Here is a 23,607-nt window from a genome sequence, read left to right as displayed (position 1 = left end):
AAGTCCCGCAATGCGGCCAACTCGGGCTCCGACATGGAGTACAAACGCCCCACTGGGAGAGGCGCATCAGGGACTAGGTCAATGGAGCAGTCGTAGGGCCTGTGCGGGGGTAATTGGTCCGCCTCTGACTCGCTGAACACGTCAGCAAAGTCGGACAGTACGGGAGGCAAGGAAACCCCTGAGGAACCCTCCACCTGGCCGGCACAGATATGGCGGGTGTGGTCCACGCACTGCAAACTTGGGAAGGTGACCAAGTTCTGAGACCAATAGATCTGTGGATCATGCGCCCGGAGCCACGCCAGTCCCAAGACCACGGGGAAGTGCAGATCCGAAGTGACGTAAAACTGAATGGCCTCCACATGGGTACTGATGGCCATACACACGGGTTGCGTGGCGGCCGTGATAGGCCCGGACAGGAGCACTCGACCATCGATGGTCTCCACAAGCATGGGCGGATCCACCGGACACTGGGGAACAGCCCATTTGGCCACAAAGGCCGAATCCATAAAGTTAGTGGTAGCCCCAGAGTCAATTAAGGCATGGACCGGAATCCCCTCTGGCTTGCCAGGAAGGATCAGTCGTGCCTCCAAAATCAAATGCCGTGGAGGTTCACAGGCACCGTCGGAACGGCGTCGCTCGGCGTGATCGTTGTGGGTCGCCCGATCTTTCACACCGTCTAGATCGGGCTCGGGCCGTTTCCCGATAGCAAAGCAGGGGACTTTCTCGGAGCAGGCTTGGTCACTGACGCCCGCTGACGCTTCTTTGGGCAAGAAGCAGCCAAATGTCCAGGGTCCCCACAGTAAAAACACAACCCCTCCGATCGTCGTCTGTCCATTTCCGTCACCGATAGACGGGACCTGGCGGCACCCAGCTCCATTGGCTCCTCCCTCTGGACTGGGGCCTCACGCACAACAGGGGCGGCAGGGGTCTGTGGGGTGGCACGGCGACTCTTACGCTGCTGCAGCCGGGCATCGATCCGCAGACAAAGATGGATCAGCCCATTCAGATCTGAGGGAATGTCCACGCGGGCCAGCTCATCCAACATCTCCTCTGACAAGCCATCCTGAAAGGCATCCACGAGCGCAGCCTCATTCCAGGCGGAATCCTGGCTAAGCAGCCGGAAATCGCTGATATAGGCCTGTAGGGGGCGCTGACCCTGCCTCAAAGCTTTCAGACGTCGGGTGGCGGTCTGCGCCTTAATCGGGTCCTCGTACATGAGGCGCATATGGTCACAAAACCCCCCAAAGTTATCCAACAAAGGGCTAGGCTGTGCCAACAGAGGCGTGCCCCAACGAGCTGCATCTCCCGACAGAAGGCTCAACACGAATCCCACCTTATCTCGGTCAGTGGGGAAATCAGCTGCTCTCACGCTGATATAAAGCTGGCATTGTCCCAGGAAGGCAGGAAACAGTTCTGGTTTACCAGCAAACTTATCCGGCATAGCTAACTGACATTTCCTCCTGGGTGGGGGGGGCAGCATGTACCTGAGCCTGCAGTTGTGCCACCTGCGTGGCCAGCAAGGTGAGTTGCTGGTTGAGCTGGGCATTCTCGGCAAGAAGCTGCTCCATCGTAGTATTAAGGGGTGAGTGGCTGAAAGCAAACTGTTCTGGACCAGCTCTCTTCTCCCAACCCCTAATTAAGAGACGAGTCTGGAAAGCGTCCAAGGCTAAAAGGCTTCTGCCAAGGTTTAATGACGCAGATAACAAAACACAAGAGCTTGTCTTCTCAAACGAAAAAGTTGCTTTCAGCAACTAGCCCCTCCCCAAACACTTCTTTTATAGAGAGCTCAGGGCGTGGTCTCCCTGTGCCTCCTCCCGAGGAGTCCCATAGTCTTTCTTTGTTTGTCCCTGCTCGTCTGCCTCCTACGTCGGGCGTCCTTGAACAGGGCCAGCTGTGGGTCATCATCCTCCGCACTCTCGGGCTCACACAGCTGAGAAGAGGTCCCCGGCTGAGGACTCTGCAAAGCCTCCAAATCATCATCAGCCGGTTCGTTTCCCTCCTCCCCCACATCTGAGTCCTCCGATACATCGGACCCGGCTGTCGGACCCACCGGCTGGCCCTGAGTCACAACACCGAGTTGCTCCTCTGCACTTTTTAAAAGTCTACCTACCGCCTTTTCTCCTCCACCAGTCAACCATCGAGGAAGCGAGTCCGGCGAAGTCATAAACATTGCAACGTGGAAGAGCGGCCCCTGGCGGCTAGGGCGGGAAGGCAAAGCCGTGTTTCTAAATTTGTATTCGGATTGAAGCCCTTGCCTTTGCAAATCCTTAATGCGCAGTTTTCTAGTCCTCACTGAACTCGTCTATTTTCTCGAGCTATATAAATTCCCAGCCAAATCCTCACCCAATAACACATTTGGAGGGAACTTATTTAGGGAAAACACATTATCGAACCCACTGCCTGGATAACTGGAGCTTTTTAAAAAGAGACTAGAGATAGTCACTTGTCTGAGATGATATAAGTTGCTTCTCTCTTTGTTCAGTTTCCGACAATTGTGCTTTGGAGAATAATTTGGTCCCCTCCTTTCTGTGACAGCCCCTTAAATATTGGGATATCACGGCACCCGTTTCTTCTTTTCCTTAGACTAGCCAAACCCAATGCACGTTCAATTTATTTTTTCAGCCTTCTCCAGTAATCTACCATATCCCTAAAGACCATCCTATTTTTCCTTCTGTAGGAAGTCGGCCCCCACCCCCAGAGAAAGAAATATTTTTGGAAATATTTAAAAGACAGAATATATTTCTCTAATGGATTTAAAAGGCAGAAACCAACCCATACACATACCCCCAAGTCTCTCCTATCCCAAGCAGAAACCAAGTCTGCAGAATTGCAGATGTGATAATGTTGTCAGAAAGACCGGAGCCAGGAAACTGGGATTAGGAAGAATGATCCCTAGAATCAACAACGTCACACCAAAAATCTAAGAGTCATCAGCCACAGCCCCAGGGAAGCAGGATATGACCCTTGGGACATAATAGGATTAACCCACCACCATCAGAATACCAGAAAGGCACACTCAGACTCAGGTCAAAGTTCAACCCACAGGAACAACTCCAAACAAAAGGCTCCAGAGGGTATAAAAACCCACTCCCTACATGTGCTCGATCTCTTTTCTTCCAGAGCCATCTTCCTGTCTGGCTCTCCTCTTCAATAAACTGCAGCCTTCTTCCTAAAGCAGTCGCCATGTTGTTTATTCCCAGCTTGGACTGAACCCTGATGAAGACTTTCCCTTCATTGCTTCCATGCAGTGAGTTCAAAGCCAACAACTGGGGGGGAAAACCCTATACAACTGGAAAAAAGCTTCCTAAATTAACAGAGCCCAGTCTGTGCCCAATAAGGCAGTTGTCACATCAAGGACACAGGTTTATATTAATTGCTTATTTATTTATCTCCTATATTATAACCCCTCAGAATTTTTCTTCCCAGAGTAGAATAGTACAGTAGAAATAGGTAAAAGGTAAATGTTCCCCCGCACCTGTGTGCTAGTCGTTTCCAACTCTAGGGGCCGGTGCTCATCTCCGTTTCAAAGCCAAAGAGCCAGCGCTTGTCCGAGGACGTCTCCGTGGTCATGTGGCCGGCATGACTAGATGCCAAAGGCGCACGGAACGCTGTTACCTTCCCACCGGAGTGGTCCCTATTTTTCTACTTGCATTTTTACGTGCTTTCGAACTGCTAGGTTGGCAGAAGCTGGGACGAGTGACAGGCGCTCACTCTGCTACGCCGCACTTGGGATTCGACCCGCCAAACTGCCGACCTTCTGATCGACAAGCTCAGCGTCCTAACCCACTGAGCCACCGTGTCCCTACAGTAGAAATAGGGTAGGATTAAAAATATTGATGACCAAAAAAAAAAAAGGCAGAAATCCCACAACAGTCTGCTTTGGATTCCGAAAGCTTCCGTGAATGAGTACTACAGCTACCACACATTTTCTGTCCCTTTTAATCATGAGGACTAGAGCCTTGCTTTTAACTAAAAGGGGAGCTTCTCAGGCAGCCGACTCGGCACCATCACAATTCGAAAGTCCAGGAGAAGAATTAGCCTGAATGCTACGGCTGTTCCCACACACAGATTACCCAGTCATTTGCAGACCAATAAGTTTTTAATTCTTATTGCTTAACAAATCAGGAAGAGTCCATTTGCTCTACATTTCACCGGATTTTGAGCAAACTAAAAAAAAAAGGGAAGGCAATCAGAACTCTATAAGCTTTCCCACCACTCTCTAACATAATTAAGTAAGATCCAAGAATTAAGGCTAATATCCTGGGATTGTCTTGATCCCTCCTCACAACCACCCTGTGAGGTAGGTCAGGCAGAAACTACAATGTTTCCCAAGAAACCCACTTTCCAGGTAATTCTCACGTATGTTTAATTCTTCAGATGTCACACACCCCTCCCCTGCTACTAATGAAAAAGGCAGGGGTCCAAATATGTGGTCAAAAAAAAGGTAAACTTGTGGGTCTAAGGATGCAGTGGATGCTACGGCTCCCATCTTGACTTTTTCCGGCCACATCCTGTGAACACCCCTGCAGGGGTTTTCTCCCTTCCTTCAAAGGAATAAAACAACAATAATCTGCAGAGAAAATTTGGGGAAGTGGATTGAGACAGCTTTTAAAATGGCTGCCATTTCATTTCCTCACAGAGGTATCATCCAAGGAAAGATTCCGAGACCTAGAGAGAAGAAAAAGATCGAAGAATGAGGGGGGAAAAAACGCAGACTGGATCCATCTACGGATAATCCTCGGTTTACGACCACGAGTGAGCCCCAAATTTCTGTTGCTAAGTGAGACATTTGTTAAGTGAGTTTTGCCCCAGTCTACGACCTTCCTCGCCGCAGTCCTTAAGCGAATCACTGCAGTTGTTAAGTTAGTAACACGGTTGTTAAGTGAATCTGGCTTCCCCCCATTGACTTCGCTTGTCGCAAGAGGGGATCACCTGACCCCTCTGGGACATACTGCGACCGTCATAAATATGAGTCAGTGACCAAGCGTCTGAATTTTGATCACGTGACCACGGGGAGGCTGCAACCGTCGTAAGTGTGAAAAATGGTCATAAGTCATTTTTTTCAGTGCCGTTGTAACTTGGAACAGTCACCATACCAACTGTTATAAGTCGAGGACTGTGTGTAAGCCAAGATCTGTTTAACTTTGATTTGCTGATTAAAACTCAACTTATAACTTTGTGGCAAGCCAAGATTCACGCTTCCAAATTGTGAGAGTTGTAATAAGGTAAGCCCAGATTGAGCAAACCTTGATCTGGGGAGATTAATATGATATGTTAGTTTATGACTTACCTTCTTGCATTAACCTAGCAATACTCTTTGTAAGCTATGGTTTATGACTGAGGGACTAGTGCAGTGACGGCGAACCTTTTAGAGACCGAGTGCCCAAACTGCAACCCCAAACCCACTTATTTATCGCAAAGTGCCAACACGGCAATTTAACCTGAATACTGAGGTTTTAGTTTAGAAAAAACAATTCACACGTTAACATCTTTTGTCTTAAAAGAAAAACACAATAAGAAAGCTTTCAATGATACCAACAACTTTTTACTGAAAGGTAAAGTTTGCATTTGGCATGCTTTGGAACAATTAATGTGATTTTTGCTGTTGCATGCATGCTGATAATTTGTCTAACCTCGGCTCATACTTTGTAAGTTTGAGAGCAACACATGCAGCACTCAGGTCATCTCTTAGTCTGTTTCTGGTGTCAGATTTGATATAATTCAAAGCTGAAAACAGCACGCTCGCTCCAGAGGCTTGCTTTGGCTAGGAAGGGCTTGAGAAATGGCTTTTTTCTGCAGAAACATAGCCAAAGAGCGAGGCACGTGTGCCCACAGAGAGGGCTCTGAGTGCCCCCTCTGGCATGCCTGCCATAGGTTCGCCACCACAGGACTAGTGTACCATCAGCAAATCTTGTTTATTCGCACTTAAGAATAGCCAAAGTATAACTGTGAGCTAATCCATGACTTAACAAATTTCAATCTTGGCAGCTTTTAAGAGGCGTGGACTTCAGCTCCCAGAATTCCTCAGCCAGCATGAAAAACTTTGGAGGCTTTTAAGAAGAGATTGGACAACCATTTGTCTGAACTGGTATCGAGTTTCCCGTGTAAGCAGGGGGGGGTTGGACTAAAAGGCCTTGAAGGTCCCTTCTGATGCTGTTATTCTGTTTTACATGGCTGGGGAATTCTGGGAATTGAAGTCCATCCATCTTAAAGTCACCAAGATTGAAAGACACTACCTTAAGATGTTGTATAAACACAGAGATATTCTGTATTATTCTATTCCAATGATATGCTTAATTAGACAGGCACTTTAAGTTCCTTTTCTAAATGACAAAACTTACCATCTCTGGGCTAGTGAGGATGAATTACGCTATACCCATCCACAGAAGCGTAGTTAGCTTCCCCTATAAAAACAAAGGTTACAGTTATTAATCCATAGAGTAAAACAGGGGTCTTCCAACTTGGCCCTTTTATGACTTGTGGACTTCAACTCCCAGAATTCCTCAGCCAGGCTGGCTAAGGAATTCTGGGAGTTGAAGTCCACAAGTCATAAAAGGGCCAAGTTGGAAGACCCCTGGAGTAAAATGTCTGAGCCCAAATTTAAAATGGCAAAAACTTTCCTTGCTTAACCGCCAAGTTGGGTAGGAACAAAAGGTATCATTTAGGAAATGTCAGACAGGTGTAAAGTCTGCTGATTAAGATAAGGAGATTCCCAAAGTTTATTGCAAGCAGCTGGAGACAATTCAAGTCAAGATCAGAAATTACCCATTATCATGTAAGCATCCAAAATTAACCCTTCCCTCCATTTAAGGGGCTCTTTGTCCAAAATGCAGGTAGTCCTCAATTTTTAATAATAACAACAACAACAACAACAAAAAGTTGGAAGGCACCTTGGAGGTCACCTAGTCCAACCCCCTGCTCAGGCAGGAAACACTATATCATTTCAGCCACATGGCTGTCCAGTCTCTTCTTAAAAACGTCCAGTGTTGGAGCATTCGCCGCTTCTGGAGGCAGGCTGTTCCACTGGTTAATTGTTCTCACTGTCAGGAAATTTCTCCTTAGTTCCAGGTTGCTTCTCTCTTTGATTAGTTTCCATCCGTTGCTTCTTGTCCTGCCTTCAGGAGCTTTGGAGAATAGCTTGATTCCCTCTTCTTTGGGGCATCCCCTGAGATACTGGAATGCTGCTATTATGTCATGTCTCATCCTTCTCTTCATTAGACTAGACATACCCAATTCCAGCAACCGCTCCTTATATGTTTTATCCTCCAGTCCCCTGATCATCTTTGTCGCTCTTCTCTGCACTCTTTCTAGAGTCTCAACATCTTTTTTACATCGTGGTGACCAAAACTGGCTGCAGGATTCCAACCGTGGCCTTACCAAGGCCTTGTAAAGCGGTATTAACACTTGATGTGATTTCTATTCTATTCTATTCTATTCTGTTCTGTTCTGTTCCGTTCCGTTCCGTTCCGTTCCGTTCTATTCTATTCCACTCCATTCCATTCCATTCTATTCTATTCTATTCTATTCTATTCTATTCTATTCTATTCTATTCTATTCTATTCCATTCCATTCCATTCCATTCCATTCCATTCCATTCCATTCCATTCCACTCCACTCCACTCCATTCCATTCTATTCTATTCTATTCTATTCTATTCTATTCCATTCCATTCCATTCCACTCCACTCCACTCCACTCCACTCCATTCCATTCCATTCCATTCTATTCTATTCAATTCTATTCTATTCTATTCCATTCTATTCCATTCCATTCTATTCTATTCTATTCTATTCCACTCCATTCCACTCCACTCCACTCCATTCCATTCCATTCCATTCCATTCCATTCCATTCTATTCTATTCTATTCTATTCTATTCTATTCTATTCTATTCCATTCCATTCCATTCCATTCCATTCCATTCTATTCTATTCTATTCTAGTGGGTTTAGAAAGCCAAGGAAAGGCTGGGATGATGTGATCAAAGCCCTTCCCCCTTTTATAAGCATTGCAATGTAACTGTGGGGTCCTTGGTGCTCTCTGAGCTTGGTGGTCTTCTTGCACACATTTCATCAGGTAATATTCTATTCTATTCTATTCCATTCCATTCCATTCCATTCCATTCCATTCCATTCCATTCCATTCTATTCTATTCTATTCTATTCTATTCTATTCTATTCTATTCTATTCTATTCTAGTTCCATTCCATCGCTTCCTATTCCTGTTAATGCAGAGATGTAGAATTGTGCAAAAAGATGGGGACACACCAGGGGTGCAAGGTTTACTTACCTGCTTCACTGGGAGGGATGGGCATCTGGGGTCTCCTGCAGGGGAGAAGAGGTGAAGGTAAATCAGTCCAACCCAACTTCAGACACCTTCAGGCAACTTGGTCGAGGCCAAGCACAGCAAAATAACGCTTAACAGAGGACATGGCCACTAAATACAGGCAGTCCTCCAATTATGACCCAAAATTTCCATTGCAAAGCGAGACAGCTATTCAGTGAGTTTTGCCCCATTATATGACATTAAATATATTTATATGCTTTTTCATTCTTACGTGCCAGGCACTGGAAGCTGACTTCTTCTAGGTCCTGTGTTCTTTTGTGTGTTGTAATAATTTTCATAGACTACAGGAGCTGCAAAAAGCAGAAAACAAAAAAAATGTCAAAAAACAAAAAAACCACAACTTGTTTCTCCACTAACATTGGCCCAAACTGGATGGGATGTGTTACTTTCGGGTGCTGAGATTAAAATTCTTACAATTCTGATCCAGTGGAGAGAAGTATTCTGGGATTTTAGTAGCCCCTTCTGCATTATATATATTTTCCCTTAGCAAAACGTGGTTCTGAAAACATGTTTGTTGGTTTGTAAGCCTCCTTTATTATTTGTATAAGTAACTCAAACATACCTAATACTTCTTCCTCCTCCTATTTTCTCCAAAATAACGATCAACCTGTGAGGTAGGATGAGTGGAGAGAAAGTGATTGGGCAAAAGTCAACCAGCTGGCTTTCATGCCTAAGGCGGGATTAGAACTCACCGTCTGCTGGTAATTGGCCCAAAGTCACCTAGCCGGCTTTCGTGCCTAAGCCGGGCTAGAACACAGTCTTCTAGTGAGCAGCCCAAAGTCACCCAGCCGACTTCCATGCTTAAGGCAGAACTAGAACTCACAGTCTCCTGGTGAGTGGCCCAAAGTCACCTAGCCGTTTTTTATGCCTAATGCGGGACTAAAACTCACAGTCTCCTGGTGATTGGCCCAAAGTCACCCAGTCAGCTTTCATGCTTAAGGCAGAACTAGAACTCACAGTCTCCTGGTGATTGGCCCAAAGTCACCCAGTCAGCATTTATGCCTAATGCGGGACTAGAACTCACAGTCTCCTGGTGATTGGCCCAAAGTCACCCAGTCAGCTTTCATGCTTAAGGCAGAACTGGAACTCACTGTCTCCTTGTTTCTAGCCTAGTGTTTTAACCCTAAACCAAACAGGGAACTCGGGAGTATCAGTAGAGCTTCTGAAGTGGCTGTATTGATTGTTACGGATGGATATGACTACCCCGGCTATGAATTTTGCTATATAATTTGCTGTACATCCACAAAAAAATAAAGTGGAATGGAGTAAGAGGAAGCATTGAGACACAAACTTTTAGAGTTGATATCAATCCTTCAAATTCAAGTATATCAAGAAAGAGGCACAGAAGGACTTCCGGGCAATTTGCAGTCGGGTATAATAAGAGAAACTTGAAACCCCGTCCAAATTTCTCCCTATCTCCACTTATGCTAAGGAAAATCAAGATGGGATTAGTTTGAGTTTCTTTCTCACAGGTCCTTCTAGCTCTGGACGGCCGTCTGTTCTTCCTTTTCCACGAGTCCCTGATGCCTTCCCCCAAATTGCCTCTCGTCTAAACTCCTTTACAGACCCGTTGTCATGGTTCCGACAGATGCAATTCTTCAAAGAACCTCGAAGCATTGTTTTTCCTTAAGGAGTCTTTTAATCCCGCTTAGACTACTGCAACGCTCTCTACATGGGGCTGCCCTTGAGGACCACTTGGAGGCTTCAGCTGGTGCAGAATGCGGCCGCGCGAGTTGTGATGGGGGCTTCCCGATACTCCCATGTAACACCTCTACTCCGCGAGCTGCATTGGCTTCCAGTTGCCCTCCGGGTGAGATTCAAGGTGCTGGTGATGACCTATAAAGCCCTACATGGCGAGGGTCCGGGATATCTGAGGGAACACCTGCTGCCAGCATCAAGTTCCCTTCATCCAGTGCGCTTGCAGAGGGAGGGTCTTCTCAGGGTGCCAGCGGTAAAAGATTGCCGGCGGATAACACCCAGGGAGAGGGCCTTCTCAGTGGGTGCGCCTGCCCTCTGGAACCAGCTGCCAGTGGAGCTGAGGACTGCCCCCGACCTCCGTTCATTCCGCCGGGACCTGAAGACCTGGCTCTTTGAGCTCTCTGGCCCAGGCTGAGAATTTTAATTTTAATTTTAATTTTAACTGGGGTTTTATTTGTTCAGGGACGGATATAATTTTTTAAATTGTTTTTAACTTTTGTATTTTTGTTTTTAATCACCCTGTAAACCGCCCTGAGTCCTTCGGGAAAGGGCGGTATATAAATGTAATAAAATAAATAAATAAATAAATAAATAATCAAAAGAGCATAGCTTTGGCAGGTACACGGTCAAGCTGAAATCTGGATTCCCCTCCCTTAAGCACACGGTATCAAAACACAGTTCCTCCCTCTAATTAACCGTCATAAATCACATTCTCCAATTAGTTTGCATTGTAAGCTTTCCCCCCTGTTTAACAACTGGCCAAATTCTTCTCTTCTCTTCTTTCAAAACAGCCTTGAGAGACATTCTTCCTACTCTCCACCACCCCCCGCCCCCCAGCATCAACTAATTCTAACTCTAAAAGTAACACACAAGTTTTAAAGAGGCAAAGCTTGCCTCTCCACGTGTTGTCAAAGCAAGAACATCTGACGTTAGCAGCGTTGACAAGCGTGTTTTAAAGACATGAACGTGAGACTGCGGGAATCTGTCTCTTTTACCTGGAGGGATGTTGCCGGTCTTGCGAGCGTGTACGAAACACTCTATGTCATTCCCGATGCTGCACTGCTCGAGGGCTTTCCGGATCTCCTCGTAGTTCTGTCGCACGGAAGAGAAAGTCAATTTTAGTGGCGGAAAAAACGATGCGCCCCAAATTGCTCCTAGGTTCGTGTGCTTACTACACAACAATCAAATCACTTTTTGGAATTTAAAAAAGTGTGTCTCTGTGTGTGTGTGGTTTCTCTTTTCCTGCGGATGAATGAATCCATTCCGTTGTGGCAAAAATCCAACTTGGACCATCGTCTTCGTGACTCGGTTCAGAAAACTGATCATTTTTGGAGACCTAACCCGATTCACAGGGAAAACAATGTTTCTGCAAATGTATCTTCAGGGCCTGCCCCAAAGAAGGTGTGTGTGTGTGTGTGTGTCAATCTCTTCTCTAAAATGCCCAAAGGCAGGACAAGAAGCAACGGATGGAAAATCGTCAAGGAGAGAAGCAACCTGGAACTAACCAGTGGAACAACCTGCCTCCAGAAGCTGTGGATGCTCCAACACTGGAAGTTTTTAAGAAGAGACCGGACAGCCATTTGTCTGGAGTGGTATAGGGTTTACTGCCTGAGCAGGGGGTTGGACTAGATGACCTCCAAGGTACCTTCCAACTATTCTATTCTATTCTATTCCATTCCACTCCATTTCATTCCATTCCATATTTTCTATTCTATTCTATTCTATTCTATTCTATTCTATTCTATTCTATTCTATTCTATTCTATTCTATTCTATTCTATTCTATTCTATTCTATTCTATATTTTCCATTCTATTCTATATTTTCCATTCTATTCTATTCTATTCCATTCCATGTATTCTATTCTATTCTATTCTATTCTATTCTATTCTATTCTATTCTATTCTATTCTATTCTATTCTATATTTTCCATTCTATTCTATATTTTCCATTCTATTCTATTCTATTCTATTCTATTCTATTCCATTCCATGTATTCTATTCTATTCTATTCTATTCTATTCTATTCTATTCTATTCTATTCTATTCTATTCTATTCTATTCTATATTTTACATTCTATTCTATATTTTACATTCTATTCTATTCCATTCCATGTTTTCTATTCTATTCTATTCTATTCTATTCTATTCTATTCTATTCTATTCTATTCTATTCTATTCTATTCTATTCTATTCTATTCTATATTTTACATTCTATTCTATTCCATTCCATGTTTTCTATTCTATTCTATTCTATCCCTTTGAAAATGCCCAACCCGAAAAGTTTGCCAATCTGCCGAAGGTAGGGATTGACACTCCTTTCTTACATCATCATTCTTGACGCAAGCTTCAGACAGCTGATTGACATGGAACCACAAAGCATTCCGGAAATAGTTGATCCGCTCAATTTCTTGGCTCTCGAAGAACTGCAGGAGACACAGAAGAAGTTCAGCTGCCGAACTCGGCAAAGAAGCAGCATTTGATCAGAGTAGTTTTTTTTTATTTAATGTATTTACGAACTGGGCCCCTTGGAGAAAGTTTGAGAAGAAAGGCAATACCTACGAAGCCACCATAAAACCGCCGGTGGAGATTCTCCATCATCCAGCTCATGCTGCTCTTCAAAGGTGCTATTTCAAGAAGCAAGTGGATTTTCTTGGTTTATCCTTGAAGATGATTCGCTTCTCGTTCCAAGCAGCTTCTTCGGTTCTGATTGAAAGAAAGTCCAGTTGCCTCTTGAAAAATCACCTTTCGGACCACCATAAAACCATTAAAACCTGACCCCTTCCAGTTAGGTCAGGGGTCAGCAACCTGAAACAGTGAAAGAGCCACTCCGGTTCCCTCACAAAAGGAAAAACTGGGAGCCGCAAAAAATGTGTGCACATGGGCGTACATGCGCGTACATGCGCAGAACAGGGTTTGACTGAAGAGTGGAGCCAAGGCGAGATATGCACCTACCCTGCATATTTGAATTGATTGGCTGAACTTTTTTAGTCCCACTTTTTTTTTTTTTTTTTTGGACTGCACATGGCAGAGGACTGGGAGCCGCAGGAGACGGCTGAAAGAGCCGCATGCGGCTCCGGAGCCGCGGGTTGCAGACCTGTGAGTTAGGTTTTTGGGATGGAGACCACGGAAGTAGCTTTTAGGGATGATCTGTGGTGGGACTTTGCGTGGAGAGACCTCCTTGTCCAGAAACATTTGACACCACGTACCATGATACTGTTCTGAACCAGCCCTCTTCTCGCAACCCCTATTCAAAAAGAAGAGACTGGAAAGCGTCCAAGGCTAAAAGGCTTCTGCCAAGATTTAATTACGCAGTTAACAAAAACACTAGAGCTTGTCTTCTCAAGCGGAAAAGTTGCTTTCAGCAACCAGCCCCTCCCCAAACACTCCTTTTATAGAGAGCTCAGGGCGTGGTCTCCCTGTGCCTCCTCCCGAGGAGTCCTGCAGCCTTTCTTTGTTTGTTCCTGCTTGACTGCCTCCTGCGTCGGGCGTCCTTGAACAGGGCCAGCTGTGGGTCATCTTCCTCCGCACTCTCGGGCTCACGCAGCTGAGAAGAGGTCCCCGGCTGAGGACTCTGCAAAGCCTCCAAACCATCATCAGCCGGTTCGTTTCCCTCCTCCAAACCATCATCAGCCGGTTCGTTTCCCTCCTCCCCCTCAGAGTCATCCGATACATCAGAGCCGGCTGTCGGACCCACAGGCTGGCCCTGAGTCACAACACTATCCCGCACCGCAGGGCCCTTCCCCCGGGTCTGCCGATCCGGATGCGGTCGGGATGGAAACTGTTCGTGAAAAGCAGTCACCAATGCAGGGGCATGAACGGCGGTCGCGTCTTCCCATGTGAAGTCCTCCGGCCCGTACCCTTTCCACTCGATCAGGTACTGGAAGCGACCTTTCAGCCAGCGGGAATCCCTGATGCTGGCGACCTCGTACTCGGGGGTGCTGCCTCCATCACGAGTTCCTGATGGTGGAGGTTCCGCCTGGCGAAGTGGACAGGCCGGTTGTTCGGGGACCAGCAAGGACCGATGGAAGACGGGGTGCACGCGCAGGGAACGTGGCAGAGTTAAACGATAGGCGACCGGGTTGATGACGGCCTCGACTGGGAACGGTCCAAGGTAACGGTGGTCCAGCTTCCTCGCCGGCCGAGTGGATGGCAGGTTCCTGGTGGACAGCCAGACCCGATCCCCCACCGATAGTGGAGGCGTATCCCTTCTCGACCGATCGGCGAACCTCTTGTAGTCGGCCTTGGCCTTCTCCAGCTGCCGTCGCACCAACCGATGGATTGCCTGTAACTCCGCCATGAATTCGTTCGCTGCCGGCTCCGGTGAGTCCACGGGAGAAAGGGGGAAAAACCGGGGGTGATAACCCACGTTGGCCAAGAACGGTGTCATCTGCGTGGAGGTGTGCTGCGAGTTGTTAAAGGCAAACTCGGCTATGGCCAAATAGTCCACCCAATTGTCCTGCTGCAGGTTAACGTAGCAGCGCAGATACTGCTCTAAGATGCCGATGACCTTCTCGGTACCCCCGTCGGTCTGAGGATGATGCGCGGACGAGAGGCAAACCTTAATGTCCAACGCCCGCATCAACTCCTGCCAGAAGCGGGCTGTAAACTGGGCCCCCCTATCGGAGACGACTCTATCGGGAAGGCCGTGCAGCCGGAACACCTGTTGGATGAACATGCGACAAGTGGCGCGAGCTGACGGTAAGCCGCGACAGGGGATGAAGTGCGCCATCTTGGTCAACATGTCCACCACCACAAACACTGTCGTGAAGCCGGAGGATGGGGGTAGATCCGTCAGAAAGTCCATGGACACAGCCCCCCAGGGTCTCTTGGGCGTTGGCAAAGGCTGCAGTAAACCAGGCGGGGCCCCTGTCGCTGACTTGGCCTGCCTGCATGGGACGCAGGAGGTGACATAAGACTGGACATCGTGTCGGACTCGGGGCCACCAGAAGGTACGAGAGACCAGGTTCAGAGTCTTGAACAGGCCAAAATGTCCCGCAGCCGGGTTATCATGACATTGGCTGAGGACGAGTCCCCTGAGTGGCCCTCCTGGAACATAGAGCCGGTCATGATAATACAGGAGTCCATCCGTGACCGACCAAGGCGAATCTGGCCCCACCTCTTCCTTCCGCTGAGCCACCCACGCCTCCTGCTGCTGCGCCTCCCGGATCCGAGCCCGTATATCCACCGGCTCCCGCACCGCAGCAAAAGACTCGACGGGGATCACTGTCCTGGGCGGAAGCTTGTCTTCCACTCGGGTGTACTCGGGCTTCCTGGACAGAGCATCCGCTCTCTGGTTGTGCCCGCTTGGTATGTACCGCACCCGGAAGTCAAACCTCGCAAAGAAGAGGGACCACCGGATCTGGCGTTGGTTCAAATTCCGAGCGGTCTGCAGGCTTTCCAGATTCTTGTGGTCCGTCCGGACCTCGATCTGATGCCGCGCCCCCTCCAGATGATGCCTCCAAGCCTCGAACGCCACCTTGATGGCCAGCAGCTCCTTCTCCCAGATGGTATAGTTGCGCTCCGAGGGGTTCAATTTCCGAGAGTGATACGCGCAAGGGAAAAGGGTACCGTTGGGCGTCGCTGCCTGGAGTAACACGGCCCCAATGGCAATGTCGGAGGCGTCCGCCTCCACGACAAACGGCCGTTGCGGGTCAGGATGCTTCAAGATGGGCTCCTTCATGAAGGCGTCCTTCAAAGCTTGGAACACCTGTTGTTCGGGGGCGTTCCACTGGAACCGAGTCTTCTTCTGCAGGAGCCGGGTGAGGGGGGCTGTCAAGGCAGCAAAGCCAGGGATGAATGTCCGATAGTAGTTGGCAAATCCAAGAAGTCGCTGAACATCCTTCACGCGACGCGGGGGTTGCCAACTCTGCAACGACTCAACTTTACTCGGTTCCATGGCGATGCCCTCAGGAGAAATGCGGTGGCCCAAGAAATCAATGGTCACCTGGTAGAACTGGCACTTCTCCAACTTGGCAAACAGCCGATGTTTCCGGAGGCGCTGCAGGACCTGACGGAGATGCTGATGATGCGCTTCACGCGACGGGGAGTAAATCAGGATGTCGTCCAGGTAAATCACAACAAACTGGTCCAACAGATCCCGAAAGATGTCGTTCATAAAATGCTGAAACACAGCGGGGGCGTTGGTCAGGCCAAACGGCATCACCGTGTACTCGAAATGTCCATAGCGAGTACCAAACGCCGTCTTCCACTCATCACCCGGCCGAACCCTGACGAGGTTGTAAGCTCCACGCAGGTCCAGTTTCGTGAAGATCTTAGCCTCCCGGAGTCGGTCCAAGAGCTCGGGGATGAGGGGCAGCGGGTAGCGGTTACGCACCGTGATGGCATTGAGTTTCCGGTAGTCACAGCAAAGTCGTAACTCGCCCGACTTCTTTTTGACGAAGAGCACGGGCGCAGACACTGGCGAGGACGAGGGCCGGATGAAACCACGAGCCAAGTTCTTTGTCAGGAAGTCCCGCAATGCAGCCAACTCGGGCTCCGACATGGAGTACAAACGCCCCACTGGGAGAGGCGCATCAGGGACTAGGTCAATGGAGCAGTCGTAGGGCCTGTGCGGGGGTAATTGGTCCGCCTCTGACTCGCTGAACACGTCAGCAAAGTCGGACAGTTCGGGAGGCAAGGAAACCCCTGGGGAACCCTCCACCTGGCCGGCACAGATATGGCGGGTGTGGTCCACGCACTGCAAACTTGGGAAGGTGACCAAGTTCTGAGACCAATAGATCTGTGGATCATGCGCCCGGAGCCACGCCAGTCCCAAGACCACGGGGAAGTGCAGATCCGAAGTGACGTAGAACTGGATGGCCTCCACATGGGTACTGATGGCCATACACACGGGTTGCGTGGCGGCCGTAATAGGCCCGGACAGGAGCACTCGACCATCGATGGTCTCCACAAGCATGGGCGGATCCACTGGACACTGGGGAACAGCCCATTTGGCCACGAAGGCCGAGTCCATAAAGTTAGTGGTAGCCCCAGAGTCAATTAAGGCATGGACCGGAATCCCCTCTGGCTTGCCAGGAAGGATCAGTCGTGCCTCCAAAATCAAATGCCGTGGAGGTTCACAGGCACCGTCGGAACGGCGTCGCTCGGCGTGGTCGTTGTGGTTCGCCCGATCTTTCACACCGTCTAGATCGGGCTCCGGCCGTTTCCCGACAGCAAAGCAGGGGACTTTCTCAGGGCCGGCTTGGTCACTGACGCCCGCTGACGCTTCTTCGGGCAAAAAGCAGCCAAATGTCCAGGGTCCCCACAGTAAAAACACAACCCCTCCGATCGTCGTCTGTCCATTTCCGTCACCGATAGACGGGACCTGGCGGCACCCAGCTCCATTGGCTCCTCCCTCTGGACTGGGGGCTCACGCACAACAGGGGCGGCAGGGGTCTGTGGGGTGGCACGGCGACTCTTACGCTGCTGCAGCCGGGCATCGATCCGCAGACAAAGATGGATCAGCCCATTCAGGTCTGAGGGAATGTCCACGCGGGCCAGCTCATCCAACATCTCCTCTGACAAGCCATCCTGAAAGGCATCCACGAGCGCAGCCTCATTCCAGGCGGAATCCTGGCTAAGCAGCCGGAAATCGCTGATATAGGCCTGTAGAGGGCGCTGACCCTGCCTCAAAGCTTTCAGGCGTCGGGTGGCAGTCTGCGCCTTAATCGGGTCCTCGTACATGAGGCGCATATGGTCACAAAACCCCCCAAAGTTATCCAACAAAGGGCTAGGCTGTGCCAACAGAGGCGTGCCCCAACGAGCTGCATCTCCCGACAGAAGGCTCAACATGAATCCCACCTTATCTCGGTCAGTGGGGAAATCAGCTGCTCTCACGCTGATATAAAGCTGGCATTGTCCCAGGAAGGCAGGAAACAGTTCTGGTTTACCAGCAAATTTATCCGGCATAGCTATCTGACATTTCCTCCTGGGTGGGGGGGCAGCATGTACCTGAGCCTGCAGTTGTGCCACCTGAGTGGCCAGCAAGGTGAGTTGCTGGTTGAGCTGGGCATTCTCGGCAAGAAGCTGCTCCATCGAAGTAATAAGGGGTGGGTGGCTGAAAGCAAACTGTTCTGAACCAGCCCTCTTCTCGCAACCCCTATTCAAAAAGAAGAGACTGGAAAGCGTCCAAGGCTAAAAGGCTTCTGCCAAGATTTAATTACGCAGTTAACAAAAACACTAGAGCTTGTCTTCTCAAGCGGAAAAGTTGCTTTCAGCAACCAGCCCCTCCCCAAACACTCCTTTTATAGAGAGCTCAGGGCGTGGTCTCCCTGTGCCTCCTCCCGAGGAGTCCTGCAGCCTTTCTTTGTTTGTTCCTGCTTGACTGCCTCCTGCGTCGGGCGTCCTTGAACAGGGCCAGCTGTGGGTCATCTTCCTCCGCACTCTCGGGCTCACGCAGCTGAGAAGAGGTCCCCGGCTGAGGACTCTGCAAAGCCTCCAAACCATCATCAGCCGGTTCGTTTCCCTCCTCCAAACCATCATCAGCCGGTTCGTTTCCCTCCTCCCCCTCAGAGTCATCCGATACATCAGAGCCGGCTGTCGGACCCACAGGCTGGCCCTGAGTCACAACAGATACCCCCTATGGCTTGTCTATGAAAACTAGGATTGGAGCCACTGAAGAAGCTTCTTGGATGAGAAGCGAAACGTCTTCAAAGAAAAACAAGAAAGTCCAGTTGCCTCCTCAAAAAGCATCTTTGGGACAACCAGGACCTGGAGGACGGAGAATCTCCATAGACACTTTCCCAATGGGTGTTTTTTGCCGGAAATAGGTGGTTTTCAAATTTGATATATCAATAAATTAATTTTGGGGGACAATGCTATTCCAAAGGGGAGAAGCAGTAGCCCTAAAAAGCACATTTTGATGGTCCTCACATGTGTCAAGAAGGGGTGTAGACATAATCTGCAGAATACACACACACACACACATACATACATTATATATAAATACACACATACATTATATACATATATATATATATACATATTTGTTGTTGTTAGTTGCGAAGTCGTGTCCGACCCATCGCGACCCTATGGACAATGTTCCTCCAGGCTTTCCTGTCCTCTGCCATCTTCTGGAGTCCATTTAAGCTCAATATATACATATATATACATATATATACACACATATATATACACACATACACACATATATACATACATACATACATATATACATACACACACATATACATACATACGTAATATACACATACATTATATACATATATATAGATATATATACACACATACACACACACATACATACATATATACATATATATACATATATATACACACACATATATACCGTCGAAACGTTGCTCCTACACCTTTATTTCTACGCGGGGAAAAACCCGAATGACCAAAGATCCACACATATATACATATATACATATACATATACATACATATACATATATATACACACACACCTACATACACAAATAAACACACACACACACACAGCAACCTTGGCTCTTTCATGACTAGTGGACTTCAACTCCCAGAATTCCTGAGCCAGCTTGGGGGAACTACGGCCCCTTCATGACTGGTGGACTTCAACTCCCAGAATTCCTGAGCCAGCGTGGGGGAACTACGGCCCCTTCATGACTGGTGGACTTCAACTCCCAGAATTCCTGAGCCAGCATGGGGGAACTACGGCCCCTTCATGACTGGTGGACTTCAACTCCCAGAATTCCTGAGCCAGCATAGGGGAACTATGGCCCCTTCATGACTGGTGGACTTCAACTCCCAGAATTCCTGAGCCAGCATGGGGGAACTATGGCCCCTTTGTGACTGGTGGACTTCAACTCCCAGAATTCCTGAGGCAGCATGGGGGAACTATGCCCCCCTTCATGATTGGTGGACTTCAACTCCCAGAATTCCTGAGCCATGATGGCTCAGCTTGGGAAACCTCTGCCTTTCCCCTCAGCGTTCCTGGCTCAGGAATTCTGGGAGTTGAAGTCCAGAGTCATAAAAGAGCCAACGTTGCCTACCCCTGAACTATATACCCTTATGTGGAAGTATTTCACACGCCGCTGTTAACTTACAGGCTCCGTGCACAAAGGTTTCTACCAAACACTCAGCCAAGTAGCTGAATCGGCAATGAATCTGTTGGTTCAGCTGAATATCTTACTTTTGGTAACAACAATGCAGAGGAGAAGGAGAGAAAACGGAACCGAGAAACAGTGGAGAATCCAACCGAACGTGAACGCCACAATCTCGGGACCTTGTGTCTTCCCTCCGCGTTAAAAACACCATCCTTCGAAAAACACAATCTCTGCTTTGGTTTTCACGGTGTTGTGTTTGGTTTACCTCGCAAGCCTTGACATGCTCGTTCTGCCATTCTTCCCTAATCTTCTCGAGAGCGTTGACGTTATTCTGATATAGCCTGTCTGCAAAGGGGAAACAAGCACAAAGTTATCCAAGGTTGCGTTATTAAAGGGAGGGTGGACCCAAATTGCAAACTTGAAGCTCAAGATCCAAAGCCCCCGGGATGAAGAGAGAGCCCGATGACAGTGCATTCACTTGGGCAACTGACTGGTATGGGGCACCAGTTACTCCCTTTTTAGAACCCTGTAACCCAGGGGTCCCCAATCCCCGGTTTGCGGACCGGTACTGGGCCACAGCATACCAGCAACCAGTCCGCACAAACAAGCAAAGCCCCATCCACGGGATGCAGCCAGCACACAAAATCAGGCACCCTCCAGTCCGTGGAAAAACCTCTCTCCACGGAACCGGTCTCCAGTGTCCAAAAGGTGGGGGACCCCTGCTGTAATCCCTTAATTCAGGATAGAGTAGGGGCAACTAGTGCAGGACTGATTATCATACAGGAAGTCCTCGGCTTACGACGGCAATTAGAGCCATAATTTCCAGCGTTAAGTCATTGCGGTCACAAGTCAAGTCAGACCCAACGTTTTTGACCATTTTTAAAGTGGCCATTCAGCAAATCGTTAAGTAAATTACACGGTCATTAAGCAAATCCAGCTAGCCCAGAGGTAGGGGTCTATTTTTCTGGACATTGGGCAAATAAGTCACAAATCACAACCATAGGATGCTACAACTGGTTGCAAATGTGAGCCGGTTGCCAAATACCCTAATTACAATCCCAACGGACGGGATGGTGCCACGGATGTAAGGGTGAGTACAGATCATAAGTTGCTTTTAATCACAGACGTTAAGTGAATCACAGAGTCGCTAACGGAATCTGGCTTGGCTCATCAAACCGGCTGGGACAGCTGCAAACGGTGTTCACAGGAGCCTGGGACTCTGCAACTGTCGTAAGTATATGTCAGTTGCCATGCAACTGATTTTTGATCACATGACCACGTGGGGATGCCGTGATAAATCTGAGGACCGGTCATAAGTGTGAAGATAGTCCCTTTTTTCAGAGTTGTTAGAACTGTAAATAGTAACTAAATGAATTATTGTAAGGCACGGACCGCCTGTGCTATCATTTCACTTCTATTTTTTTGTTGTTCTTGTTTTATATTTCTTTTTAAAAAATTAACAAGTGACGTGATCCTAGTCTCTCTGCGTCAGCCCGTCTAACGTTTTCTCCTCTGCGCCTTGAAGGGCTCTTGGTTGAAGACTAAGAAGCAGAAATCCGTTTGAAAATCAACAATTCCCTTCCGGAGCAGCAGAAACTCACCCGAGTCTTCCAGGGCCGTCTTAGCCTGGGCCAGCTTCACGAAGAGCTGAAGAGAGAGAGAGGAGAAGTGGGGAAGAGACACAAGGGCACTCGGGGAATGGGAAGAGATGGGAAAAGGAGAAAGGAAGGAGGAAAGGGAAAAGGAAAGAAAAGGGAAGAGGAAAGGGAAAAGGAAAAAGGAAAGAGAAAAGGAAAGAAAAGGAAAAGGAAAAGGGAAAAGGAAAGAAAAAAGGAAAGAGAAAGGGGAAAAGAAAAGGGAAAAGGAAAAGGAAAGGGAAAAGAAAAGGGAAAAGAAAAGGGAAAAGAAAAGAAAAATGGGAAAAGGAAAGGAAAAAAGAAAAAAAGGGAAAGAAAAAAGGGAAAAGGAAAGGGAAAAGAAAAGGAAAGGGAAAAGGAAAGGGAAAAGAAAAGGAAAGGGAAAAGAAAAAGGAAAAGGAAAGGGAAAAGGAAAAAAGAAAGAAAAGGGAAAAGAGAAAAGGGAAAAGGAAAGAGAAAAGGGAAAAGGAAAGGGAAAAGGAAAAGGGAAGAGAAAAGGGAAAAGGAAAGGGAAAAGAAAAGGAAAGGAAAGGGAAAAGGAAAGGGAAAAGAAAAGGAAAGGGAAAAGAAAAAGGAAAAGGAAAGGGAAAAGGAAAAAAGAAAGAAAAGAGAAAAGGGAAAAGGAAAGAGAAAAGGAAAAGGAAAGGGAAAAGGAAAAGGGAAGAGAAAAGGAAAAAGGGAAGAGAAAAGGAAAAGGTAAGGGAAAAGGAAAGGGAAAAGAAAAGAAAAATGGGAAAAGGAAAGGAAATAAGAAAAAAAGGGAAAGAAAAAAGGGAAAAGGAAAGGGAAAAGAAAAGGAAAGGGAAAAGGAAAAGGAAAGAGAAAAGGAAAAGGAAAGGGAAAGGGAAAGGGAAAAGAAAAGAAAAAAGGAAAGAGAAAGGGGAAAAGGAAAGAGAAAAGGAAAAGGAAAGGGAAAGAAAAAAGGGAAAAGGAAAGGGAAAAGGAAAGGGAAAGGGAAAAGGAAAGGGAAAAGAAAAGAAAAATGGGAAAAGGAAAGGGAAAAGGAAAAAAGAAAAAAAGGGAAAGAAAAAAGGGAAAAGGAAAGAAAAGGGAAAAAAGGGAAAAGGGAAAGGAAAGGGAAAAGGGAAAAGGAAAGAGAAAAGGGAAAGAAAAAAGGGAAAAGGAAAGAGAAAAGGAAGAAAGGGAGAAGAAAAGAATGACCTCAATATTTTTTTCACAGGAAAAGTAGATTCCCTCATAACTGGACTGAGCAGGATGGAGGTTCATACAGGCACAGGAGTCCTTGACTTATGACTAAAATTGACCCCAAAATTCCCGCTGCCGAGCGGAGGAGACATTGGCTGAGTTTGGGCCCCATTTGACAACCTTTCTTCCCACAGCTGTAAAGCGAATCCCTGCAGCTGTAAAGTTAACAGCACGGTTGTTAAGCGAAGCCCTCTTCCCCCCTTGACTTGGCTTGCCGGGCGGTTACAAAAGGGGATCACGTGACCCAGGACGTTGCAACCGTCGTAAGTACATGCCAGTTGCCAAGCCTCCGAATTTGGATCCTCTGATTTATGGGGAGGCTGCAACGGTGGTGTGAAAAAAGGCGATAAGTCACTTTTTTGTAACTTCAAAGGGTCACTAGGGGAACAGGGGTAAGTGGAGGCCTGCCTGAAATTGAAGCACAAGCCATATTTTCAGCGGATCATCCATTCTGCTTGGCCTGCCCCCCCCCACACACACACCTTTTCCTGCTGCTTCAGTGTAACCAGGTTGCTGCTCCGATGAACGGCTTGCTCTGCTTCGTCTTTGTCTCTGCATCGCTGCTCGTAGAGCCTCTTGGCCTAGGAGAGGGCAGAAGGGAGCAAGCTGAAAATTATCATGAATTTTGAATCAGCAGAATTCTTAAATGCCTATGGCAGGCGTCTTCCAACTTG

The 23,607-nt window shown here is 47.8% G+C and overlaps 1 protein-coding gene across 2 annotated transcripts in view; it reads right to left on the bottom strand.

The window, feature by feature from the left end:
* Window positions 1-3,789: 3,789 nt before the first annotated feature.
* PSTPIP2 (proline-serine-threonine phosphatase interacting protein 2) overlaps window positions 3,790-23,607 on the bottom strand; it is a 56,259-nt gene continuing 36,441 nt past the window's right edge. The window contains exons 7-15 of one of the 2 annotated variants that reach the window (XM_081321198.1): window positions 23,416-23,514; window positions 21,692-21,737; window positions 20,356-20,435; window positions 12,366-12,464; window positions 11,037-11,133; window positions 8,559-8,633; window positions 8,287-8,321; window positions 6,342-6,404; window positions 3,790-4,668 (exon numbers count right to left, since the gene is read on the bottom strand). In XM_081321198.1, the coding sequence (XP_081177324.1) occupies window positions 6,366-6,404; window positions 8,287-8,321; window positions 8,559-8,633; window positions 11,037-11,133; window positions 12,366-12,464; window positions 20,356-20,435; window positions 21,692-21,737; window positions 23,416-23,514 (570 nt within the window). In that variant the 3' untranslated portion in view covers window positions 3,790-4,668; window positions 6,342-6,365. Of the gene's footprint in view, window positions 4,669-6,341; window positions 6,405-8,286; window positions 8,322-8,554; window positions 8,634-11,036; window positions 11,134-12,365; window positions 12,465-20,355; window positions 20,436-21,691; window positions 21,738-23,415; window positions 23,515-23,607 lie in introns of both variants that reach the window. The other variant, XM_081321197.1, reaches the window with a different exon arrangement.

This window comes from Vipera berus (genome assembly GCF_964194415.1).
Source record: "Vipera berus genome assembly, chromosome: 2".
Classification (NCBI taxonomy): domain Eukaryota; kingdom Metazoa; phylum Chordata; class Lepidosauria; order Squamata; family Viperidae; genus Vipera; species Vipera berus.
The sequence above is the reverse complement of the archived record's forward strand: the minus strand, read 5'-3'. Positions and strand labels throughout refer to the sequence as shown.